The sequence below is a fragment of the Cebus imitator genome, unplaced genomic scaffold, assembly GCF_001604975.1.
Source record: "Cebus imitator isolate Cc_AM_T3 unplaced genomic scaffold, Cebus_imitator-1.0 Scaffold183, whole genome shotgun sequence".
In the NCBI taxonomy this organism is placed as follows: Eukaryota; Metazoa; Chordata; class Mammalia; order Primates; family Cebidae; genus Cebus; species Cebus imitator.
Window position 1 is genome coordinate 1,588,876 of NW_016107498.1, and position 22,425 is coordinate 1,611,300.

At 33.9% G+C, this 22,425-nt stretch overlaps 1 protein-coding gene across 4 annotated transcripts in view; it reads left to right on the forward strand.

The window, feature by feature from the left end:
* Positions 1-21,757, forward strand: part of CNTLN (centlein) — a 338,923-nt gene extending 317,166 nt beyond the window's left edge. For 2 of the 4 annotated variants that reach the window (XM_017545930.2, XM_017545931.2), the window contains exons 24-26: positions 2,214-2,408; positions 4,915-4,992; positions 20,409-21,757. In XM_017545930.2, coding sequence (XP_017401419.1) covers positions 2,214-2,408; positions 4,915-4,992; positions 20,409-20,510 — 375 coding nt within the window. In that variant the 3' untranslated portion in view covers positions 20,511-21,757. The remainder of the gene's footprint in view (positions 1-2,213; positions 2,409-4,914; positions 4,993-20,408) is intronic. The other 2 variants (XM_017545932.2, XM_017545933.2) reach the window with 1 other exon arrangement.
* The last annotated feature ends 668 nt before the right edge of the window (positions 21,758-22,425 follow it).

Sequence of the window (22,425 nt, forward strand, 5' to 3'; positions counted from 1 at the left end):
AGTATATTAAAATAGGCTAAATCAAATCAAAAGCTTGTATAGTGTTTTCCAGGAAACAGAAGGACTTCACTAAAATCAGGAACAAGTCAAGTATGTCCATCCATAAGACTATTTAATATCATTCAAGGGGTACTTAATAACCAGGGAAATAAGAAAGGAAAAGTAAATTAGAGGTATAAAGATAAAAGAAAAGGAGATAAAATTATCAGTCTTTACAGTTAGTTGTTTGAATTCCTAGAAACAGGAATCAACTGAAAAACTCCTATAAAAAATAATAAAATTATATAAAATAAAATGCCCAGAAATAAACTAGATCTGTACAGAGCAAACTTTAAAACAATCCTTTGAAACACAGATAAAGACCTAAACAAATGGAAAAGAATAACATATTATTTGATTAGGAAGACACAGCATTCCAAAATGTCAACATGATCCAAATTAAATTTAACATGATGGAAATAAAATTACCAGTAAGATATTTTTAAGGGGCAGAGAATCTACACAAGCTGAATGTGAAATGTGAAATTCATATGGAAAATCAAACAAGCAAAAACACACACAAAAAAAAAAAACTGACGTAGAGGGACAATAAGAGAGAGATAGCTTTAATCAATGTTAAAATTTAAAATACAGCATTATTAGTTAAAATATACTCAAATGTAAAACTTAACTAATAAAAAGAGATGGAACAGAATAGAAAGCTCAGACACTGACATAAAGATTTATGAAATCACTGAAAGAAAGATGGACTATTTGCAAGTGGTGACGGGACAACTGAGTATGATTTTATGTAATAATCTTCTAAATGATTACAAATGCATACAAAAATTTTAACTGAAAAATAATAAAAGCAAAACAAAAGTTGTGGTTTGAAAGTATTTTCTGTATACTTCATTGTGGAGAATGCTTTTTAAAGTATCCCACTAAATTCAAAAGTGTGAGAAAGGAAAATATTCAGTAATTTGAGTACATACAAAATTAAAAATATTTTTCTTTGACACTACTGTCAAAAGAAAAAGAACAAATTATGAAAAAATTGAAATATATACAATAGGCAAATATGATTTCTCTAATATATAAAAACTCCTGTAAATCCCTAAGAAAGACAAAAAATGACAAAGAAAATATAATTTCTTAAGGCTGATGCTCAACTTTATTTATAGTGAGAGAAATGAAACTTTAAAATACAGTGAAAAAATAAACTACTCTGAAATAACATAGTGGTGTTTTGCTAATCATGTGGAGAAACAGATACTTTCATTCATTCTTTGTGAAGATATATGTCAGTACTATTTTGGATGGAGAACAGGGATAGAATTAAGTAACAGCTGTCGCAATTATACACACCCTTTGATCCAGCAGTTTCAATTCTAGCCATATATCCTAGAGATGCAAAATTAATATCTGAGTGCCATTATTTATTGTAACACTGCTTATGCTAGCAAAAGATGAGAAACAGCCCAAGCATGTAACTAACCTGTTCTCATTATCACAAAGCCATGAACTGAGGCACTCTGTCCAACCAGATTAAGGAGCAACTTTTTGTTACCCACACATAGGTGTGGTATGGGCTAGCATTACTGATTTCTCAAAGGGGCAACTTAAAGGCTTGTGAAGCAATCCTTGATTTTTTAATAATTTTTCTTCAGTCGTTTATTGTTGTCTTGCCCATAGATAACTTACCACACATAATTAAACTTTGACCCCATTTGTCTTTCTCAACTTCTTCTAAAGCATTTCTAATCTAGTATCTATAAAATAGAAACAGTTCTTTCTTCAGTAGTCTTTCATTGGTTTATGTAACAATTAAATGAATTATGCAACTAACCTGTTACAAATAATATATGCACACTGAGGAATAAGTAGAACCTGACTCTTGGTGTTAGGTCAACTAGTGGAAGTAGCTGTGCTTTGGCATGATTAAAAATAGCCTGCCTGCTGTAAGCATTCACCAAGTAACATCATTGGCATATCTGAAAGAGGGGTGGGGGGGCTTTGTTTAATCCGGCAAGTTGGTTAAGTGTTTATTGAAGAGAATTTTTATTGCACACTGATAATAAGTAAAGAGCAATCTGCCGTATTCCAAAATAATTAAAATCAGAGTAATCCTCGTAAAAAAACGATTTGTTAGTATCTTCACATTTTTATGTTATTACTGCTTTGTCTTTATTATGACTTCCATATAAGCTCAATTTCTTTCCAATATGTTACAGGCTTTGGCCAAAGAGTTACAAAATGACGTCCATGTGGTAAGGCGACAAATAAGAGAGCTTAAAAAAATGAAGAAAAACAGGGACATCTGTAAAACCTCAACCCATAAAGCCCAGGCCTTGGCAGCTTCTATCCTGAACATTTCACGGTCAGATCTAGAGGAAATATTAGACACAGAAGATGAAGTGGTAAGATCAGTTAAGTATTTATTAATAAAGAGTTTATTACATATTGGACTTAAGTACATATTTTTATTTGTTTATATCTTGTAATTTCATCTTTAAGATAGTATTAATGAAGGTAAGATTGTTAAAGTGCCAATGAAAGATATATGTTAAGTATTAATGAACTCAAAAAGCCTTTAAAGAAATTTAACTGTATAATATAGAAATAAACTAGTACTTATAACCTTTTGAATTACTTGTTATTAAATTCAGTTATTCTTTCCTATCTATTGCATTTTCTTTAACTTACTTAATCATATTATATATTGTATAAGCCAGTATACTTAATTAAGCTAGCTTGAATGTATTTAGTTAAGCTGAGTCTTCATTGATTTGAAGTTTTTTCTCCTTGTGAGATTTTTTAAAAAGTGCTAAATCTATTGCTTTCATAGCTAAATTTAAAATTATTATTTATCAATATACCTTTTGAAAATATATTGTTGAAAAATATTTATTTCTTAACATTGGCAAAATACTTCTGAGTGAATTTATATGCATACAGGTATAGTCTTTAATAGCCTTTCAGCACCTCCTGGGGAAAACCCTGCATTTTTGACATAGTCACTACCTCATAACAGCAGAATCTCATCCCATGCAGTCTTTTGTGAAACATGTGTGGGATGTCATTCCTACCCTACTATACCTCTGAGCTTTAATTCATGCATGTTAGATTTTTATCTTTTGGAATGGTAGAAGATGATGGCAGCAGCTTCTCAACAAATATTTGTTCAATAATAGACTTGGGTGTTTGTATGAGATCATCCTGTAGCCCCCTCATCAGCTTTTGAAAGATCTCTGGAATAGGGCAAATCTACAATATGCAAAGATTTTTGAACTGCCAAGAATCGTTAGAAAATAGTTCAAAGGAACCCTACAGGTATTATTTTCATCCCGTGGGTGACTTACCAGTTTCTGTTTTCAGCAGCTATGCCAAAATGTCTATTACTTTTTATCAAATTCTAAACTTTGAAGTTTAAGAACAGTATCACATATAGTATCAAATATAAGACACATGGGAATAATGTTACTTTTGGCAAGGGTGTTAACTAAGCCTTATTATAGGCATTTAATTAAAATACATTGATTGATGAGAAACCTAACAAAAATTAAGAATAAGGCCTCTACTGTTGACTAGGAATTTTAAAACACTCAGATTTAGCTTAGTCCCTCATGTGAGTATATCTGTATACATGTATGTGTTTATACATGTACACATGCACTTATACATGTACATAATTCTGGAACACAGAGCCACCCTTTTTTTTTTTTTTTTTTTTGAGACCAAGAAGTCTCTAAAATGAGGCACTGTCTGGGCTAAGAAATTAGAGAAAAACATCCTCTTTGAGTGAGTAAATTAGAAAAGTTGTCCTCTTTGAATATATGAATTAGAAAAGGATCTCTCTTGATAGCCCCAAAGACTGGATGGTACATGTCTGTGAAGAAATGACACCTCTGCCTCTGGGCAGGTAGAGTCTGAAGACAGAGTACACAGCACTGTAACATGCATTTCACACAATCTTAAATCAAGTCCCTCCTGGAAGAAAAAGAGATATAAACACACTGTTCTGAGAGGGATAGGTATATTTTGATATATTTACTAGATTTCTTTATAGACCAGAGCTTATTTAGACTGATTGTGGCATCTTCTAGAGGTCCAAGGATTTGCCCAGGCAGAGCCCAGATCACTTGATTTATGTTCTTTACACTATATTGAACTATGGTAAATTCACATCAAAACTGTGATAGCCTATCTGAAGTGCCTAGCATGATGCCTGCCATGCAGTAAATTTCAATAAATAATAGTTTCTCATGCCCTTCCTTTCTTGGAAAGTCTATTATTTTTTGTAAACTGAATTACAATTTCAAGTGACTCATCAACTGCACATGTGAATACATTTCAATTCCAGAAATATTCTATCATGATAATTGATTGGTTGAAAATACTTCATGACTTACAGCACTTTAAGTTGGTATGTCCCTTGCCTATCAGTAGATCATTGGATAGTTTGAATCAACAAGTATTTAGATATACCAGAGTCATGCCATGTTCTGTTCTGTTTGTAATGATAACAATTACCACTTAGTTTTCTGTTGACAAGTCAGATTTTGGGATATTAGGTTTTGTGTTATCTCAGGAGGGTCACCTATAAATGATTCTTTTATATAATTTCATCTTATTTTTCACTTTAATTGCTTTCACTCCCATATTAGCCCCTACTTTTAGCTCCACTGTGAAGGTAAAAATTAAATATTTCTGAATTACTGTAAAATATATATATATAACTTTATCTTCCATAGTATGTATTTATAAATTAAATTTTAAAGAGCATGGATTTAAGTATTTCTAATTGAAGATAACAGACTGTTCTTTGTTGACTCTAATTCTACTGATATTACTCTAGACTTACTCAGTATCTAATAGTATAATCAAGTTCATATAAATTCTATTAACATCAGTGTTTTTATTTTCTTTCTTTAGGAAATTGAAAAAACAAAAATTGATGCTGAAAATGACAAGGAATGGATGTTGTACATTCAGAAACTTCTTGAAGGACAGGTATTTCATTTTACTGTTTCATATATTAAACTTCCAAATAAGAATTCCAAGACTTACATTTTCACCAGATGTCTAACTTTTGTAAACACGTCCCTATTATTTACTTCTGTTAGGTATAGAAGTATTCCATTAGGTAGAAAGGGAAGTTAACCCTCTATTTGTACTTTTGGACTTAACAAATGAAACAAATGCCTTGGGATAGAGCCAACATGGGTCTTAGCAAATGCATTAATTAAATTATTGAGTCAACCTCTGTGCTTGCTAGACTGAAAAGGATCCATTCTCTCAGACCTCTCAGGAAAAGAGATTCTTTATTATGTGTCTTTAAAGTTAGTAGTTGATATGGACACCTGAGGAGTTCATGAGTTTCAGTGACCTTTTACTATGGACCTGTTTCCAGTCAATTCATGTTTTCCTCACAGCCAGACAGCTGTTTATTACTGTGTCTTCCCGCATTCTCTACAATATTTTCTACTGAGACCTCGAGCAGCTTGTTAGTGGGAAGTAAATATTGATTTGGCATCCTGTCAATGCAGAAAGAATGAAAAAATTTCCACCAGAGGCCCCTCAAACATTTTCCTATCGACATTTTCTGGGCCGCGTGGAAAGCTGCATAGAGGATGACAAGGCCAAGACGAGTTGAAATCCCTTAGGGGTCTATTGAGACTGCTGCTGTGACCTGTGTGATACTTTTTCTTCCCTTTCAAGTATTTTTTTAATACACATATAGTCTGTGGGGATGCGCCCCTCTTGTAAGTGATCAAGGGCAGTTTATTGGCAGGTGAGAGCCCTGCTTTTCTAGTCATAGCCAGCTTTTGTTTTGACATCACTGACAGCATGTAATTTATTCTAAAACTTTTTCATTATAGTTCTTTTGGCTCAACCTAATTGTTTATTTTTTAAATGGACTGGAATAAATAAAAGCCAAAACATATTTGTCAAAATACCTCCAAAATTGTCCTGTGATTTTTGGAAAGTCATTGTAAATGTTTCTGTGTAAAGTTTAAAATAGAAACTGATATTAAATGTAATTATTTCACATGTATATTAACAAGTATTAGTTGCTGTGCTTTTGGTAAAGTCGAGAATAAGTAAATAGTATATAAACTATTCATATTAGTATCGGTGTGATATGTTTCTGAAACATTGTCTAGAATCACTTTAATAACAATAGAAGGTTGCTTAAAGTTGTTTAAGTATATATGTGCAGGTGCTGGACAAAGCCTTTTACACTAACTACTTGCTTTTGAGAACAGAGTCCATTTCTTAATTGTGGTATTCCCAGAACCTAGCTCAGTGGCTGGTGCATCAATGAGTTTAGTAATGATTGTAATGAGGTGTTTTTTTTTTTTCAGCTTGAAAACGAAAAAATGAACTTTTTAAGGAATGTTTAAAATGTTCACTTTGTAAATAAGGCTTGTATTTATTTGAATTAGAAATTTTATCATCAATTATGACTATAAAAATAATAAATCTGTATGTGTAGAGCTTTGTTAAATTTTACAAAACCTGTACTGACACTGGACCTGGGTTTTTTTTGGTGAACACATGGAGAGGTACATACACACATTCTACATTATTCTGAGTATATGCTTAGTCTGTCCAGTAAGTGTAAAAAAAATCCTGTTGGAAATGGCATCAGACTGCTTAATACTGCAGCTTGATATAGTACCTTTTTGTGCCACTGAGCCTGGATTCTGGAATATAATTGCCAGGCAGTATTGATTTAATTGCCCAGGTTTATTTGTGGACTCCTAATTATTGACTGGAGGTAAATTTAATGGAGCAGCCTTTATGAACACTGGGAAACCGCTGCTGTTGCTGTTATACATAATGAACTGCATCATGTGCCTTTAGATCATTTTTCAAGCTAATTTTATTCCACTGTGACAGTATGATAACATTTAAAAAGTCAAAGACTTTTTATTTTTATTACTGACATAGGTGGTTTTGCTGATGTCTTTGAATTTTGTGAGAGAAAAAATAGGTACTTCATTGGTTGCACTTGAATGTCACTTTATAATTACACCCAAGAGAAAAATCTATAAAATAGAAAACATCTTTTTTTTAGCCTACTTTTCTTCCCTCTCAATCCGAGCAATTATATTTGTCCTGAATTTTAGAAAAGGTTTTCTTTGCCCACCAGTTTTTTTAGAGTCTGTGTTACATTCACAGGATTGTGTAGGCAAAAGTGTAAATATGTTCATTCATACATTTTGTTTAGTTTATGGCTTATAGCTCCTTGGATATGAGCTTACATGATCTTTAGGGTGTGGAATAACAAGACATTTTCTTAAAAAAGTACTAATTAGTCCAATATTGATGTTTTATTATTCAAATACTTTGATAAAATTATTGGAAAACTTATCTTTTATGTCCTCTCTGTGTATTGGGTGCTGTATGTGGTCGAATCCTGAGATTGTCAGGGTGAATCTGGCCCTGTGATTTTGTCTTTTGTTTGATTGGGCCACAGAATTGTCTTCTGTTAAAAAATATATTTTTTTCTGCTTTTGACTGATAGAATGACATATTGATAAAATATTCACCACAAAATAAAGAGCTGTTCTTCCATGTGGCAATGTGGAACTAATAATAATATAATACCTACTCTTGCTGTTAGCCAGAGTAAATGAGAACTAAAGGTCTAAAATTTTAACTTATATATATTTGATACAGAACAAAATATATATCATTATTTCAAGTAGTTGTGATGCTGTTGGTAATTTTTGATATTTGATATTTATCTGCACCTTACGTTTGTCCCCATAGATTTCTAGTATAAGAAGAACACTGAAAAACTCTTACTAAGTCTACTTTTATCTTTCTATGGCATAGCTGCCTTTAATTTCTTTGAACATTTTTATTTGTATAAATTTCTCTTTTCACATTAATATATTTTTTAAAACATAATTTATGGCAGAGACAAGCAAGCAAATTAATAAAGTAGGAATGGAGAAACTACCAAAATTAGTTTTTCTAAAACTAATTTTGTTTTTCTAAGACAAGTTTAGGAAATGGGAGAAAAATAGGAATAGGAAAAGTAGGCTGAGACCAAATTATAAAAGCTTTTGAGCAGGGTAGGAATGTAATCAGAGTTGTGCTTTAGGAAAATGCATTAGAGCAGCATGTAGGATGGTTGGAGAGAGGAGACTGGGAGCAAAAAGGTGTTCCAGGTGAGGGCCAATGAGAGTCTGTATGTGGCCTGGCCATAGAAATAGAAAGGCTGGAGACAGAGGTGATCTACATTATAATGAGTGACTAGATAGCAGTAATGAGATTAGATGAAGGAACCAAAAGATGGGTGAGATTAATATACTACAGGAGGAGAGAAAGATAATGATGCCTTTAGAGGTTTAGAGAACAAAGGAGGTAAAGCAGTTTTAGTTAAACGAAAGAAATAAAGCCAGGCATAAAATGTTATATATTGTATGATTCCATTCACACAAAATGTAAAAATAGGCAAATCTATAGACAGTAGATTTGTGGTTGTCAGAGGCTGAGGGGTTACAGAGAGTGGCTGCTTACGGATATAGTTGGAGGATGATAAAAATGCTCTGGAATTACTAGTGATAGCTACACAATCTTGCGAGTATACTAAAAACCAATGATTTATATACTTTAAAATGGTGAGTTTTGCTGTGTGAATTACATCTCCACTTACACTTGATAATGGGACATATTATAAAAAGAAAAAAGAATACATTTAAAAGTAAGTTTAATAAATTACTTATTTCACATGTGCTTTCCCCCACCATTAGCAGAGATTTCTTTAAATGCGTTTGAACTTGAATTCTGTCTACTGGCTGTAAGTATGAGCAAATGATATAAATTATTTTATTTCAAACTCAGTAGTTTCCGTTAAGTTGATACATAAGGAGATGTTCGACCTTTATACTTTAATTGATCTTACCTGCTCACGTATCCAAACAAGCAGTCAGTTTTTTAAACTTTGCCCATTAAAAAACATTTTTTATCTGTTCTGTGCATTCTGATTCCCCAAATTGAAATTATAATAAAGGTCAGTTTTAGGCCTTAAGAATACCTAATACAGTTCTTTGTACTTGTGGCTTTATAAAGGCAATGAAAATAATTAGCGGAAGTTAAACTGAGCCTATGCTTTGGAATTCATTTAAAAAAACATACATGAGTAACTTCTACATGCCAGATATTATTTCAGGTTTGGAGAATATAGCAGTGAACAAAACAGATAAAAATTCACTACTCTTATAGAGTTTACACTTTGGGGATGGAGGATAATAAATAGTTAAAATGTATAAACTATGAAATTTACTAGGCAGTTAACTTGAGAATTATGGATATATTAAAATGTGTATATATGTATAAAACAAATAATACACAATTATAACCAGAGTGTGAGTCTCTATAAAAACCCTTAGACATGAATGGCTAGAAAATGTGTTCTTGGTTTTGTGGTGTGTTGCTTTATTCTTTGTTATTTGCTAACCCTTTTTTAGGTTTCATTTTGTCCATTTTAGTCCACTTTGTATAGATAATTTTCTTTTATTGGAACTATATAAAAAATTCTATCTTTTTGCCTTCACTTTTCGAGAATTTAAAGTGCAAACTGATCAGTGGCTTTTCTTTACCTTTAAGTATCCCTGTTCCTATTCATTGCATCAGAATTTGCAAATGCTGAAAATTTAAAATGACTAAGTTTCCCCAGTGTCCTCTCTGCAAAATATGCTTACCTTCTATAGAATGCCTTGCAGTGTGGCAGTGGGAAGGGTTTTATAAATCTCCCTGGCTTTTGCAAATAGAATATACTACTAGCCTGAAGGTTAACTGAAAGTTTCTCCTTGCAACTCTGAAGACATTTACTCTGTGGTTACTTCCTATGTTACACTTGTAACAAATGCATTCACAAACTGACATACTCACACACTCACTCTGTCTCATACATGTAAGCCTACACACTAAGTAACCCACACAGAATTATTCCTCACATTTAGATGAAGTAGGAAGAGTTTAAAATTCTCCACTCACAGCTTTGCTGTTTTTTTAATTTAACAATGTAAGACTACTTTCATATCACCAGAATGTGATTAAAGTTAAAGGGACCCTTTTAATAAAATAACTAAATTTAATTTGAACCTACAAATAAACTCCTTTTTGTTTTTTTCATTTTATTGTTTTCTTCATGTAGTTTTATCTCCTGTAATATATATTCTTTTGCTGTAAGAAAACAAAGAAGTTTATAACTAGTATTCTAAAATTAAGTCTCAACCAAATATAAAAAGATTTCTGCCTGGAAGTTCTTTGTTAACAGCTAATTCATTTTCTATATATATTTGAAGTTAGTAATACTATTTATTCAACAAACTTTTATTGAGTGCTGATAGTATGTTTAAGTGCTAGTCAGCATGGGAAACAAATGGGACAGTTCAGGTCTTTAAAATGCTTAAACTCTAAAGTAGGAAAAATTAAGTGTTAATGAGGATGGGGAGACAATTGTGCACTTGCAGGTTGCTAATGATAATGTAAGAGGGTGCCGATATTGTGGAAAATGCTATGGCGGTTACTCCACACATTAAGCATGGAGTTACCATATTATCCAGTAAGTCTGCTTCTGGGTGTATCTCCAAAAGAATTGAAAACAGGAACTCAAACAGATATTTATATACCAATGTGCATAACAGTGTTGTTCACAATAGCCAAAAGACGGAAATGATCCAAATACTCATTGATGAATGAATGGACAAACAAAATGTGGTTTATGCATACAATTTATTATTCAGCCTTAAAAAGGCATGATGTACCGATACATGCTACAATATGGATGAACCCTGAAGACATATGCTAAGTGGAATAAATCAGACACAAAAGGACAAATACTCTGATTCCACTTATTTGAGGTACCTAGATTAATCAAGTTCATAGAGACAGAAAGTAGAATGGTGGTTGTCAAGGGCTGGTGGAACAAGGGGAATGGGGAGTTATTGTTTAATATATGTGGAATTTCAGTTTAGAAAGATGAAAAAGTTCTGGAGATAGAGGTGCTGTTGGTTAGACAACAATATGAATGTAATTAATGCCACTGAGTAAGTGACTTAAAATGATTAAAATGATAAAATGTTTGTCATGTCTTTAACATGAAACAATTTTTAAAGAAATCTAAAGTAGGATTTATAGTCAGTATATGTGGGGACACAGGTAATATTCATTTCCATTATGATTTAATTGGTTTAAATTACAGAGGGTAACCTTATTATTTCTAAAACATTAGGAAGCTCTTATTAATATAAGAGGCAAATTAGTGTAGTCAAATGTAGTATGGGATAGTTCTGCCTTCTGGATAGACAGATTCCTTGAGAGCACAGCGAGTAATCTTTTATCTCCTATGCCTTGCTATAGGAAAACAAAAAGTCAGTAAATTGCGCCCTAAAAATATGGATTTCCCAGAGGACCAGTAAAATCACCCCTATTCTTGCACCTTGAAAAGCCCATCCTGTGTCACCCCATTCTGTTTTTTGTAACTTTCAAGGGACATTAGCAAGAACATTTTTCATCTAGATTTAGAACTAGATTTTTCCATGGCTGCAGAAAATAGAGCAAGATATATGAAGCACAATGAGTGATAAAATCAAAACCCCATGCTTAAAATGTTTGCATTATGAAATATCTAAGCCAACCACTCTTCCAGAGCATGAGCTCTGCCTTGTGGAATAATAGGAAACTCCGTAACTGCCAGAGAAATCCAAGTTTAGCATCACGTGCCTGAGATTCATTCAGTTTCTCCTTATATTGACCAGAACTCTCTCCACACAGTCAACTTACAATGGCTTATAGTCAGAAGACCTGGGGTTGTGTTCTGTCTCACACTAGCATGTGAAGCAGTTAGCTCAAGGCAAGTAACTAAAGCCTCTTTAACTCCATATAAGATAGAAAAATACCACCTGACAGACTTGGAATGATAAAATAATGCATGCCAAAATGAATTGTCCCTTGTAAAAGTGTTCTGTCACCCTTAAAAAGTATAGTAAAAATTTGAGGCCTATGGAAAATAGCTAAAACTTAGTATGCTAGTGATTTCTTATGTTTTAATTATTTTTAATTTATTTTAAAAGCATATCTTTTTGTCAGATTTGCTACTAGTCTCCCAAAAGATGCCTAGCCCCTTGCCTACTATATAGTAAATACGCTCATGCACATTTTGGCCAATGGCAGACTGCACTAGACAATGGGTGGTCTGGTAAGATTATAATGAAGCTAAAAAATTCTTTTTTTTTTAACCTTTTATTTTAAGTTCAGGAGTACATGTGTAGGTTGTTATATAGGTAAACTAATGTTATGGAGGTTTGCTCTAAAGATTATTTCATCACCCAGGTACTAAGCCTAGTACCCAATAGTTAGTTTTTATGATCCTCTCCCTCCTCCCATCCTCTGCCCTCCAGTAGGCCCCAGGGTGTGTTGTTCCCCTCTACGTATCCATGTGTTCTCATCACTTAGCTCCCACTTATAAGTGATGTTTTCTGTTCTTGCGTTAGTTTGCTAAGGAAATAATGGAGCTGAAAAATTCTTATCACCAAGTGACATGGTAACCATCCTAAGGTTGTAGCACAACACATTACTCTTATTTGTGGTGATACTGGTGTAAACAAATCTGCTGTGCTGCCACTCATAGAAAAGTATAGCATATACAATCATGTACCACACATAATACTTGATAATGAATGTCTATGTTACTAGTTTATGTATTTACTATGCCATACTTTTTTTTTTTTTTGTCACTGAGTCTCGCTCTGTCTCCCAGGCTGGAGTGCAGTGGTGCAGTCTTGGCTTACTGAAACCTCTGCCTGCCAGGCACAAACAATTCTCTTGCCTCAGCCTCCTGAGTAGCAGGAGCTACAGGCGCGCACCACCATGCCCAGCTAATTTTTTTTTTAAATTAATTTTTGGAGAGATTGGATTTCTCCTTGTTGCCCAGGCTGGTCTCCAACTCCTGAGCTCAGGTGATCTGCCTGTCTTGGCCTCCCAAAGTGCTGGGATTACAGGTGTGAGCCACTGCACCCAGCCTACCATGCCATGCATTTTGTCATTGTTTTAGAGTATACTCTTCTACTTATTTTTTTAAAAGTTAACTGTAAAACAGCCTAAGGCCGGTCTTTCAGGAGGTATTCCAGAAGAAGGCATTGCTAACAGAGGAGGTGTCAGCTCCATGTGAGTTATTGCCCCTGAAGACCTTCCAATGGAAGAAGATGTGGAGGTGGAAGACAGTGATAGTGATGACCCTAACCCTATGTAGGCCCAGGCTAATATGTATATTTTGTGTCTTATTTTTTAATTAAAATGTTAAAAAATTAAAAATAGAAAAAGCTTACAGAATAAGAATATAAAAATATTTTTTACAGCTGTACAGTATGTTTGTGTTTTAAGCTAGGTGTACTTACAAAAGAGTCAAAAATTAAATTTTACAAAGTAAAGTTACAGTAAGCTAAGGTTAATTTATTACTGAAAGAAGAAAAAGCTTTCTTAAATACATTTAGTGTAGCCTAAGTATACAGTGTTTATAATATCTACAGTAGTATACAGTAATGTCCTAGGCCTTCACATTTAATCACCACTCACTCACTGACTCGCCCAGAGCAACTTTCATTCCCATAGGCTCCATTTGTGGTGCAGGGGTATCATTTCAAAAAATCTTTTATATCATATTTTTACTCTACCTTTCCTACATTTAGATACACAAATTACATTTGCCTACAGTATTCAGTGCAGTAACATGCAGTAACAGGTTTATAGCCTATGAGCAATAAGCATAGAATGTTGCCTAGGTATGTAGCAGGCCGTACCATCTAGGTTTGCACAATGACAAAATTGCCTAACAATGTATTTCTCAAAGTGCATCCCTATTGCTAAGTGATACATAATTGTATTTGTTGAGTGCTTTCAGTGAGGGGGTATAAATCACTATCCACATTCATCCAGATTCTGGGGTGACATAGTCAACATTCAGTGACACAGTGATAAACAAAAGACTGAATAATTCAGTTCTCTTTTGGATCTTTCCCAATCCCTTTATTTTTCCTACCTGGCAGTTAAGTGTTCTCTTAGTCATTTCAGGCTGCTGTCACAGAACACCATAGACTGGGTGGCTTAAGCAAGAAACATTTATTTTTCACAGTTTTGGGGTCTGGGAAGTCCAAGTTCAGGAATTGGCCATAGGAGCATTCTTCCTCTGTAGATCATGGTCTTCTCATTGTATTCTCACATAGCAGAGAGAGCAAGCTCTCCTATCTCTTTTTATAAGGGCACTAATCCCATTCAGGAGGCTTCCATCCTCATGACCTAATTACCTCCCAAAACGCTTACCTCTTAATATCATCACTTTGGGGTTTAAGATTTTAACATACAAATTTTGAGGAAACATAAGCATTTAGTTAATAACGAGAGTCTACCTGCTAAATACTTTTTATGTCAGTTAAGCTTTCTTTTCCGGAACTCGGAGTTTGTATCCATGTGATAAACACTGGTATTCATACCTGGTGCTATAGAGCCCCCAAATTATTTCTTTAACGTCTACATAAAAAGGGACTCCTTGTTACAGCGGACTGTAGACTCTTAAAAGTGTTCTTTCTAGCATGTATATCTCACCTAGTCATGAAGGAGCATACAAGGAATGGACATATCCCCCTAAAGTATATATACTACACAGTTCCTGACATTTAAGAAGAAAGTGAGTCATATTAGGATAGTCTGAATACCGGTATTAAGATGTATTTGTCATTATGTGTGCTGGCTTTGTGAGAAGACAACTAGAATTCCAAAAACGTCTTGCAGGTGGTTGGAGAAGGTGGGATAAAGTAGTAATGTGTCAGGCTCTGTGTAAGACCCGTGTTCACAAAGTTCATGTCCATACTGATGTCCAGGGAAGTTTAGGGAATTCAGTTCCTTTTTGTGCTGGTATCATTGCCCAAAGCGTTGTCTTAAAGGTGAGGGCACAGCAGTAGTCTGATCTATGAGAATACTGGTCATCAGTTAGGGAAAAGTGACTTGATAGGAGTGGAAAATGAGGGAAGGGAGAAACTCCCAGCTGCTGAGGAACCAGTGGCAAGAGGTTAGCCCTATCTAGGCAAGTTTTGGGGATGAGAATTATAGTGTCCCTCAGGAACCGGACAAGAAGACTAATCACAGCCTAGAGGTGCTTCTGGGTTTGAGAAGTCTACAGCTAACTTAAATTTATCCATTTCTGTTCTGTCTTATATAACTTACCATAGCCCTAGAGAACTGGCTGGCAGTTCATTTTACTAAATCCTGAAATATCTTACCAAGTGTCTCTGCAACCCCAAGGACTTTATAAATAGAATAGATCACCCATTTGCTTTAAGTGTTATGGAAGCACTCCTTGAGGCAAAAGAACAAAAGAAATAATTAATTATTTCAATTCTTTATTCTTCATTCTGTCTTACAACTTCTAGAGTAAGGTTCAAAATTGAAGAGAAAACAAATTGTAGCCTTCAACAGAGTTATGAAAGCAGCAGGTACAGCCTTCTCTGTGTCCAGCTTTAGCATAGCTCCAAGAGTTTTTATATCTACAAGGATATGCAGCAGAAATAGAAACATTTGGGAGATGTAACTCAAAATTGAGTGCCAAATTTAAATGACAAATAAATTGTTCCTTCTAAAAGCATTCTTGATTGTTTTAACGAGTTCAGCCTTTACAAGATAATAGAGTGGATGCTGACCACTCAGATATGTGTGTGTGCTTGTATGTATGTAAATAAATGCATATACCAAATGTTGAACCTTTCATTTTTAAATAAACTACATTATCCTTTCTTATTAAAGTCTCAAAGTCTCATTAGTTCAGATCATTTTTAAGAGCAGATATAATTCATAAAATTGTATATTCTTCACTTTGGACATGACTAGATAAAAGTCAAATTTTATTTTATAAGCAATATCTTTTTGGTTACAGTCTTCAAACAGAAAACAAGAATAAAAATGGCCAAATGGTTAATTTTATCCTTTATACTTACAAGTTATCCTTAGTTCCATTTTCTCTTTCAATACAAAAGAATTTTAATTTTATATTAAGAGCATATTCGCATTAATGCTGATGTAATAAGTTATTTATATGTTTTGCAATCATGGACTTTAAGCTTTGCTATTTTTCTAAGATAGTTTTCAAACATCTGCAGTCATCATTTATATCATTTATATCTCACCTCTAAAGAAAGCCACAATTTGTAAGTGTGAGTAATAAATTTAATATTGTGACAGTTGCATACCAGTTCCTAAAGGTAAACATCTGTAAGTGTTTATATGTCAGAGAAGCTGAAAACCTGTGTGAAATCAGGGGAAATCCCTCCAGTAATAGAAATCACTCTTTGTAACAGGAACAGCCAGAATGACTAGGAAGATCTGCCTTAAGACTACCTGTAGACCAAGCCAAACTTAGTTGTCAGATATCCCTGTTAAATTTCTATGCCAAGAAGTTTCACGCTATATGAAATCTTTCCCTGTCCATTTTCCTCTTTCTGCTGAAGAGTTCAAGCATGCATAACTGCACTGATATGCCTAGGAGTATCATCTCTCCTTTTTTATCCACGAGAGAAAAAGAAATCATGCAGACTTTCTGGACTTTGTAATCCCTGGCAAATACCATCTGAGATGAAGCCCACAACAGCATAATTGTTGGGTTTGTGGTTTCAGATGTATTTGATAGGGAGCAAGAGGATCTTTGCTGTGGTCAGTCAGATTGCCACTTCTATCCAACTCTAAAATCCTATTAGTAAAAGGTCAGCTGTGCCTTTATGTACCTCAGAGATTTCTAAGGGAGACTTAGCCCCTTCCAGAATGCATAAAGGATAATATAATTAACTATAAACTCCTTGTATGAAATAAATATCCATTTAATCTGGACTTCAAAGTAGAAGAAGGCTTGGGTCTCTTGTTCTTAGTTTTTTAAAAACATTTTGCACTTAAAAAATATGGCAAACAAAAAAGCAGACTATGTGAATTTTTAATGTGCTTTCCAAGGTATGCCATATTTTAAGTACAGTTTCAGTCCTAACTCTAACCAACCTGGGGCTATATGCTGAGAATTGATGTTCATGTGGTACTGTAAGATTTTGAAGAGCTTTCTTGAATCACTGAAGATTAAATTATGTTCCATCTAACTTTCCGGTTAACTATAATTTATGATGTTTAAGAATTAGTATGATATAAGTAATAACTCTCAATTAACCAAAATAGCCAGTTAACTTGAAAATTCCACTTGTAACCATTTTTACAAACAAAATCTTTTGGTAATTCATTCTAGACTAAGCAGAATTGTTTTGTGTACAATCCATGAAAAAGTTTGCTAAATAAATGAATAGTATAAACTTATTAAAACCAGAGTTGTTAGTGCATTCATTATCTGAATGCATATTGAGTCTGTCCCATAAAGCAAGAACTATTTGTAAAGCAGGAAAGACAGATACTTAAATTTTTTTAGTTGACAGTTACTTTAATTGTGTTCATTTGAAAATAGTAAGTATGTTTTACAAAATGTTTTGTAGTTCTGACTTTTTCTTTCTCTAAATTTGTTTCAATTATTAACTATTTTATTTTCTGTTGTAAAATTCCCTTAATTATGACTGAGCCTTATGTATTTAAAAAGTAATTTTTGAAACACCTCTTTGAAAGCTGAATTTACAGTTAGCAATAATCCAGAAGGTATAAACAGCAAGTAGAGTGAGCACTGGATTTAGAGGAAAATACTGTCAATTGGTTCATAAAAAGGGAAAATGGGAAAATTAAATTAAAATAAAAATTTTAGATCTCACACTAACTTGTAAGATATATGAACTTTTGTCTAAAATTATATAATGACAAATACTATGTTTCTTCTAATCCATTATAGACAAATAGGTTCCTTGCAAGGGCAGTAGATGTACACATACTATGCACTTTGATTTAAGCATTGTACTGCTTTTGGAAATACAAAATATGTTAGCCTCTATACAAAGCTTAAAGGAAACTTACAATCCAGTAAAACATGGTTGGCACACAGTTGTGTTTAACTTTGAGGCTTTTCGTTTTATTGGGAACCAGAGCAAGAGAATAAAGGGAGTTGGTAGTAAATTAGTAAATGGACCTCCTGTTCCATTTTGGAGGCTTTCTGGAAGAGTTCTTTGAGCTTGACTCTTTAAAGGTAATATCTATGTTGAAAATTGTTCAGATCACAAGATAATAAGAGTATATTTAGATTTAAACTTGAAAATGAAGTTTGCAAACAAGATAACTAATGCCAACACTTTCTGGTCTGGTGAGAGGTCTATGATATTATTACATAGGAAATTATATAACCAGTATGTTCTCCAAACTATGTTTCATGGACCACTAATTCAGCCTGATAAATAGACCATGAGAAAAGGATGGACAAATGAATTTAGAAATAGAATATGATATTGCCGTCTTGGAGAAACACAGTGCCTGTTAGCCTCTTAAAGACTCTTAAGAGGTCCTGAACTAAAGGAAGCATTTAGAAGTTTGGTTTGCATCCCAAGTTTATTTGATTAGAGAACAATTTTAGAAAATGAAACACTAACTTCTGCTTTGTTTCTACGAGTAAGGGATGGGAAATTACTCCCTTCTTTTGTCTTCCTTTTAGATGGGAATGCATGTGGTACTAAGTGACATCATTTAAATAAAAATTGCCCAGTAGTTTTGTCATTTTTTGGTGCATTTCTTTCACAGCTAATATTAATGTTCTCATTTATTTGCAAAACTGACATCTTTGTCAAATGTAACTCTTTTTTCACATCCAAAAAGAGCAATTTGTCAAAATTAAAATGTACTACTTTTATCATTATCCTTCAGAAGAGAGCTGATCATATTTTTTTTTCTTATTTCTAAGATGCTTTTCCCACTTCTTCACATTCCTGAAAGTGGGATGCATATGCAATAAGTGTATGTTTGATGTGGTAGATTTTTCCCCCTAGAAAAGCTATTTCAAAGTCAATGTATATATCTTCTGTTCATCTGTATCTTAAAACTGAAGAAATGTGCTCTTTTGGTATCTTACACTTTCCTCAATAGTAAGTTTCACGTAAGACAAATATGTGAAGTGTTTCTGTGGAAGAGACACAGAAACTCCTGTGTTTCTGAGGAAGACACACAGACTCAGGCTACGTTAAGGAGAAGGTGGATTACTATAAAGATAAGAAGGGACTTAAACTAGAATGTTCTTTGGTCTGAGGCAGTTCTCTGGATCAGCTGTGGTCTCTCTTTCTCCTTCATGGCTGATGTGGTCTATTTGTTTGTGCCTGTCTGCTCTTTAAATTCTACTACTACAGCCCATCTTTTCTCTTGTCACCTGTCCAAATTTAGGAAAGAGCCATTCTGATTGGTCTAACTAACTATAGAAACCTTAGCGGAGCATAGCTGAGCACCTAGACAAAGGCCATGAGGCCACCCTGAGTCAGATGCTGACAGTGATGCTGTCAGTGGTCACCCTAGCACAAAAATGGGCCTGATGCTACTTCCCTGTAGGGAAGGGGGCTGGGCATGCTAATCATTCCCATTGACATATTCAAGGAAACAAGTAGTTTATCCCTGGTTGATCTAAAGGACAAGTCCACGAAATGACTTAACAAACTTCTTAATTATGACAGACTCTCATGTGAGGCTAGGTAGCTGAGAATAAGGATAAAAGAAAGTTTCTAGGATTCAGAAGTAACTGGGGCTGTGTTTCAGATTGTCTTTTACTTACCACCTATAACTGTAGAACTGTACTGGATGAGTTGGAGTTCTATAGGCAACTTAGTGAAGCAGAGGGAACAATAAAACTTGACCAGAAAAGTTATATAAATTATGAAATTTAAAAATGTAGTCTACATTTCATAAACTCAGCAGTTTGCAACATGTGTATTACACTTTGATATGCCAAACAACTTTTCTATAACAACTTAATCAATGGGTATACTTTTGCCATTTTTTTCCTCTGAAGTTTTTACTCTACAGCTCTTGAGATGTTCGGCTCTAACACAGACATGTGGATTGATGGTTCTCTCTCATTCTTTTATGAGTGATGAACATATAGTACTGCTTCTGTGGGCCTGTGTGCCCTAGAGATGACTGTAACCTGCTATTGATCAGCTGATTGAAGATAAATGGCTTAGCTGCTTGTATTGCAGATTACATCATTAACATGGTCAGTAAACCATGAATTGTTCAATAAGGCGTTTATCTTTTTTCATTTTACTTCTGCTCTTTTATCATTTTTATTAGGAAAGACAAAATTACCCACACTAACCAGCAAGATCAGTAGAAAAGCGATCCAGTAGGGTACCATTATGGCTGCAAAGTTGCAGACATCTGAATTCTAATGGTTTAATGATATTTAGTATATGTTTTTGAGCTGAAGAAAATATAGAGTTTTAATAATCGTTTTTGTGTTTCTTTTACAGCTTCCTTTTGCCTCATATTTGCTAGAAGCAGTACTGGAAAAACTAAATGAAAAAAAGAAACTAGTTGAAGGATATTTTACAATTATGAAAGATATTAGATGATATTAAAATGGAGAGCTTTATTACAAATGTGAAAACTTTTTATATGGTGTGCTTGGAATATATGCATTGCAATTCTGATACAATTATCTGCTCCAACTATCAATAGTCAGGTTCAATACCAAAACAGGAAGTCTCTGAAACTAATTAATTGCTGAACAAGTGAAACTAATTAAGTGCATAGCCATTTAAAAGGAAATAGTGTAGCATTTGATTGTTGAATACAAATATTGCCACAAATCAATGCAAACTTAAAAATGATTTTCCTTCTAGTGCAGTAAAAGAAACTGAACAGGCTTGGCACACACAAATTAGTCTGAGCATAAGAAGAAAAAGTATCAACTAAGGATTTAGTGCATAGAGAAACTAGATTTTTTACATAAAACTGCTATAGATGGCCTTAAGTGGTCCAGGGAACAACAGATTTGTATTGTGAGCAAATATGAAATGAAGCATCATAACTTGAGCATTTATTGAAATAAATTGTGTGGTCCAATTGAATCTATTCTTATTGATGTGCTGGTTTATGTAGGAGATACTGTTTATTTCTGTAACTATTTGGCAAAAATAAAAACATTTTCTTCTTCTCTTTCTTAAATTCACAATACCATACTTTGTGTAGTCATATAAATTCACAGGGGACCACAAACCCAGTGTATAAAATTAGGCTATACTTAACAGAACTCCTAGTGTGGTCAACTAATTAAAGTTACATTCTTAACCATGATTTCCGAACATTCCCGCCTCATTTCACCTCTTCCCTGTGTTCCTGCCATACACTTTTTGGTTCCTCTAATTCACCAAACTGGTGCCTGCCTCCCACATTTGCTCTTCATCTTCTCTCTTTCTAGAATACTCTGCATTCACTTTTCATCATGGCTGGCTCCTTGTCATTATTCGGGTCCACCTTTCCCAGTCCCTCAGAGACACAGTCTCTGACCAGCTTACTATTTTATTTCCTCATAGTACAAAATTACCTATGTATCTGTTCGTGTATTTGTTTTCTTGTTTATTTTCTTCTTCTCCCCCTTTAGTATATAGGTCCCATGAGATTAAGGCAGAGGTTGGCAGATTATAGCCTGCAGGGCGAATCTGACCTGCCACCTGTTTTGTAAGGCTCACAAGCTAAGAATGTTTTTTTGCAATTAAATGATTTTAAAAATCAAAAAGGAGAATAATATTTTGTAGCGTGTACAAATTATATAAAATTCAAATTTTGGTGTCTGTCAATAAAGTTTTGTTGGAACACAGTGGTGCTCATTCATTTCTTTATTGTTATGGCTGCCTTCACACATTAGTGTAGTTGAGTAGTTACGGAAGAGACTGTGCTGCTGTAATAACTTTGCACTACTGCTTGGAATACTAGAAATCACAATGACAGAGTTGCAACTTGACAGAATTTTAAGTGACACAAATACTGCCTTACTGCTTATAAAAAAAAAAAAAAAAACAACCAGTACACTCTTTTCATGTCAAAACAAGAAAAGAAGAAACAAATGACCATCAAATGTCACACACTTAAGGCACAATGAAGTGTGGATTTTGATAGATGGTAAAAAAAAAAAAGTGTTTATTATGTGACTACACTATATGCCAAAAGAATACAATTAAAACATTACCATACTAAGCATTCATCAGAGTGTTCCCAACTCACAGGAAAGAAAGAGCAATAAAAATGTACAAAACTTAAAATGTAACACCTCATTACAGCAGAATTTTGTTACAAAGATAAAAATGAGACTGTACAGTATGACCTTGATACCAAGACTAAACAAAGACAATACAAAAAAAGAAAATGTGGTAGACTGAAAAATGGCTCCTGAAGATGTTCACTCCTTAATTCCTGAAACCTGTGAATGTGTTACTCTATATGTCAAAAGGAAATCTGCAAATCCGATTAAGTCAGGATCTTGAGTGG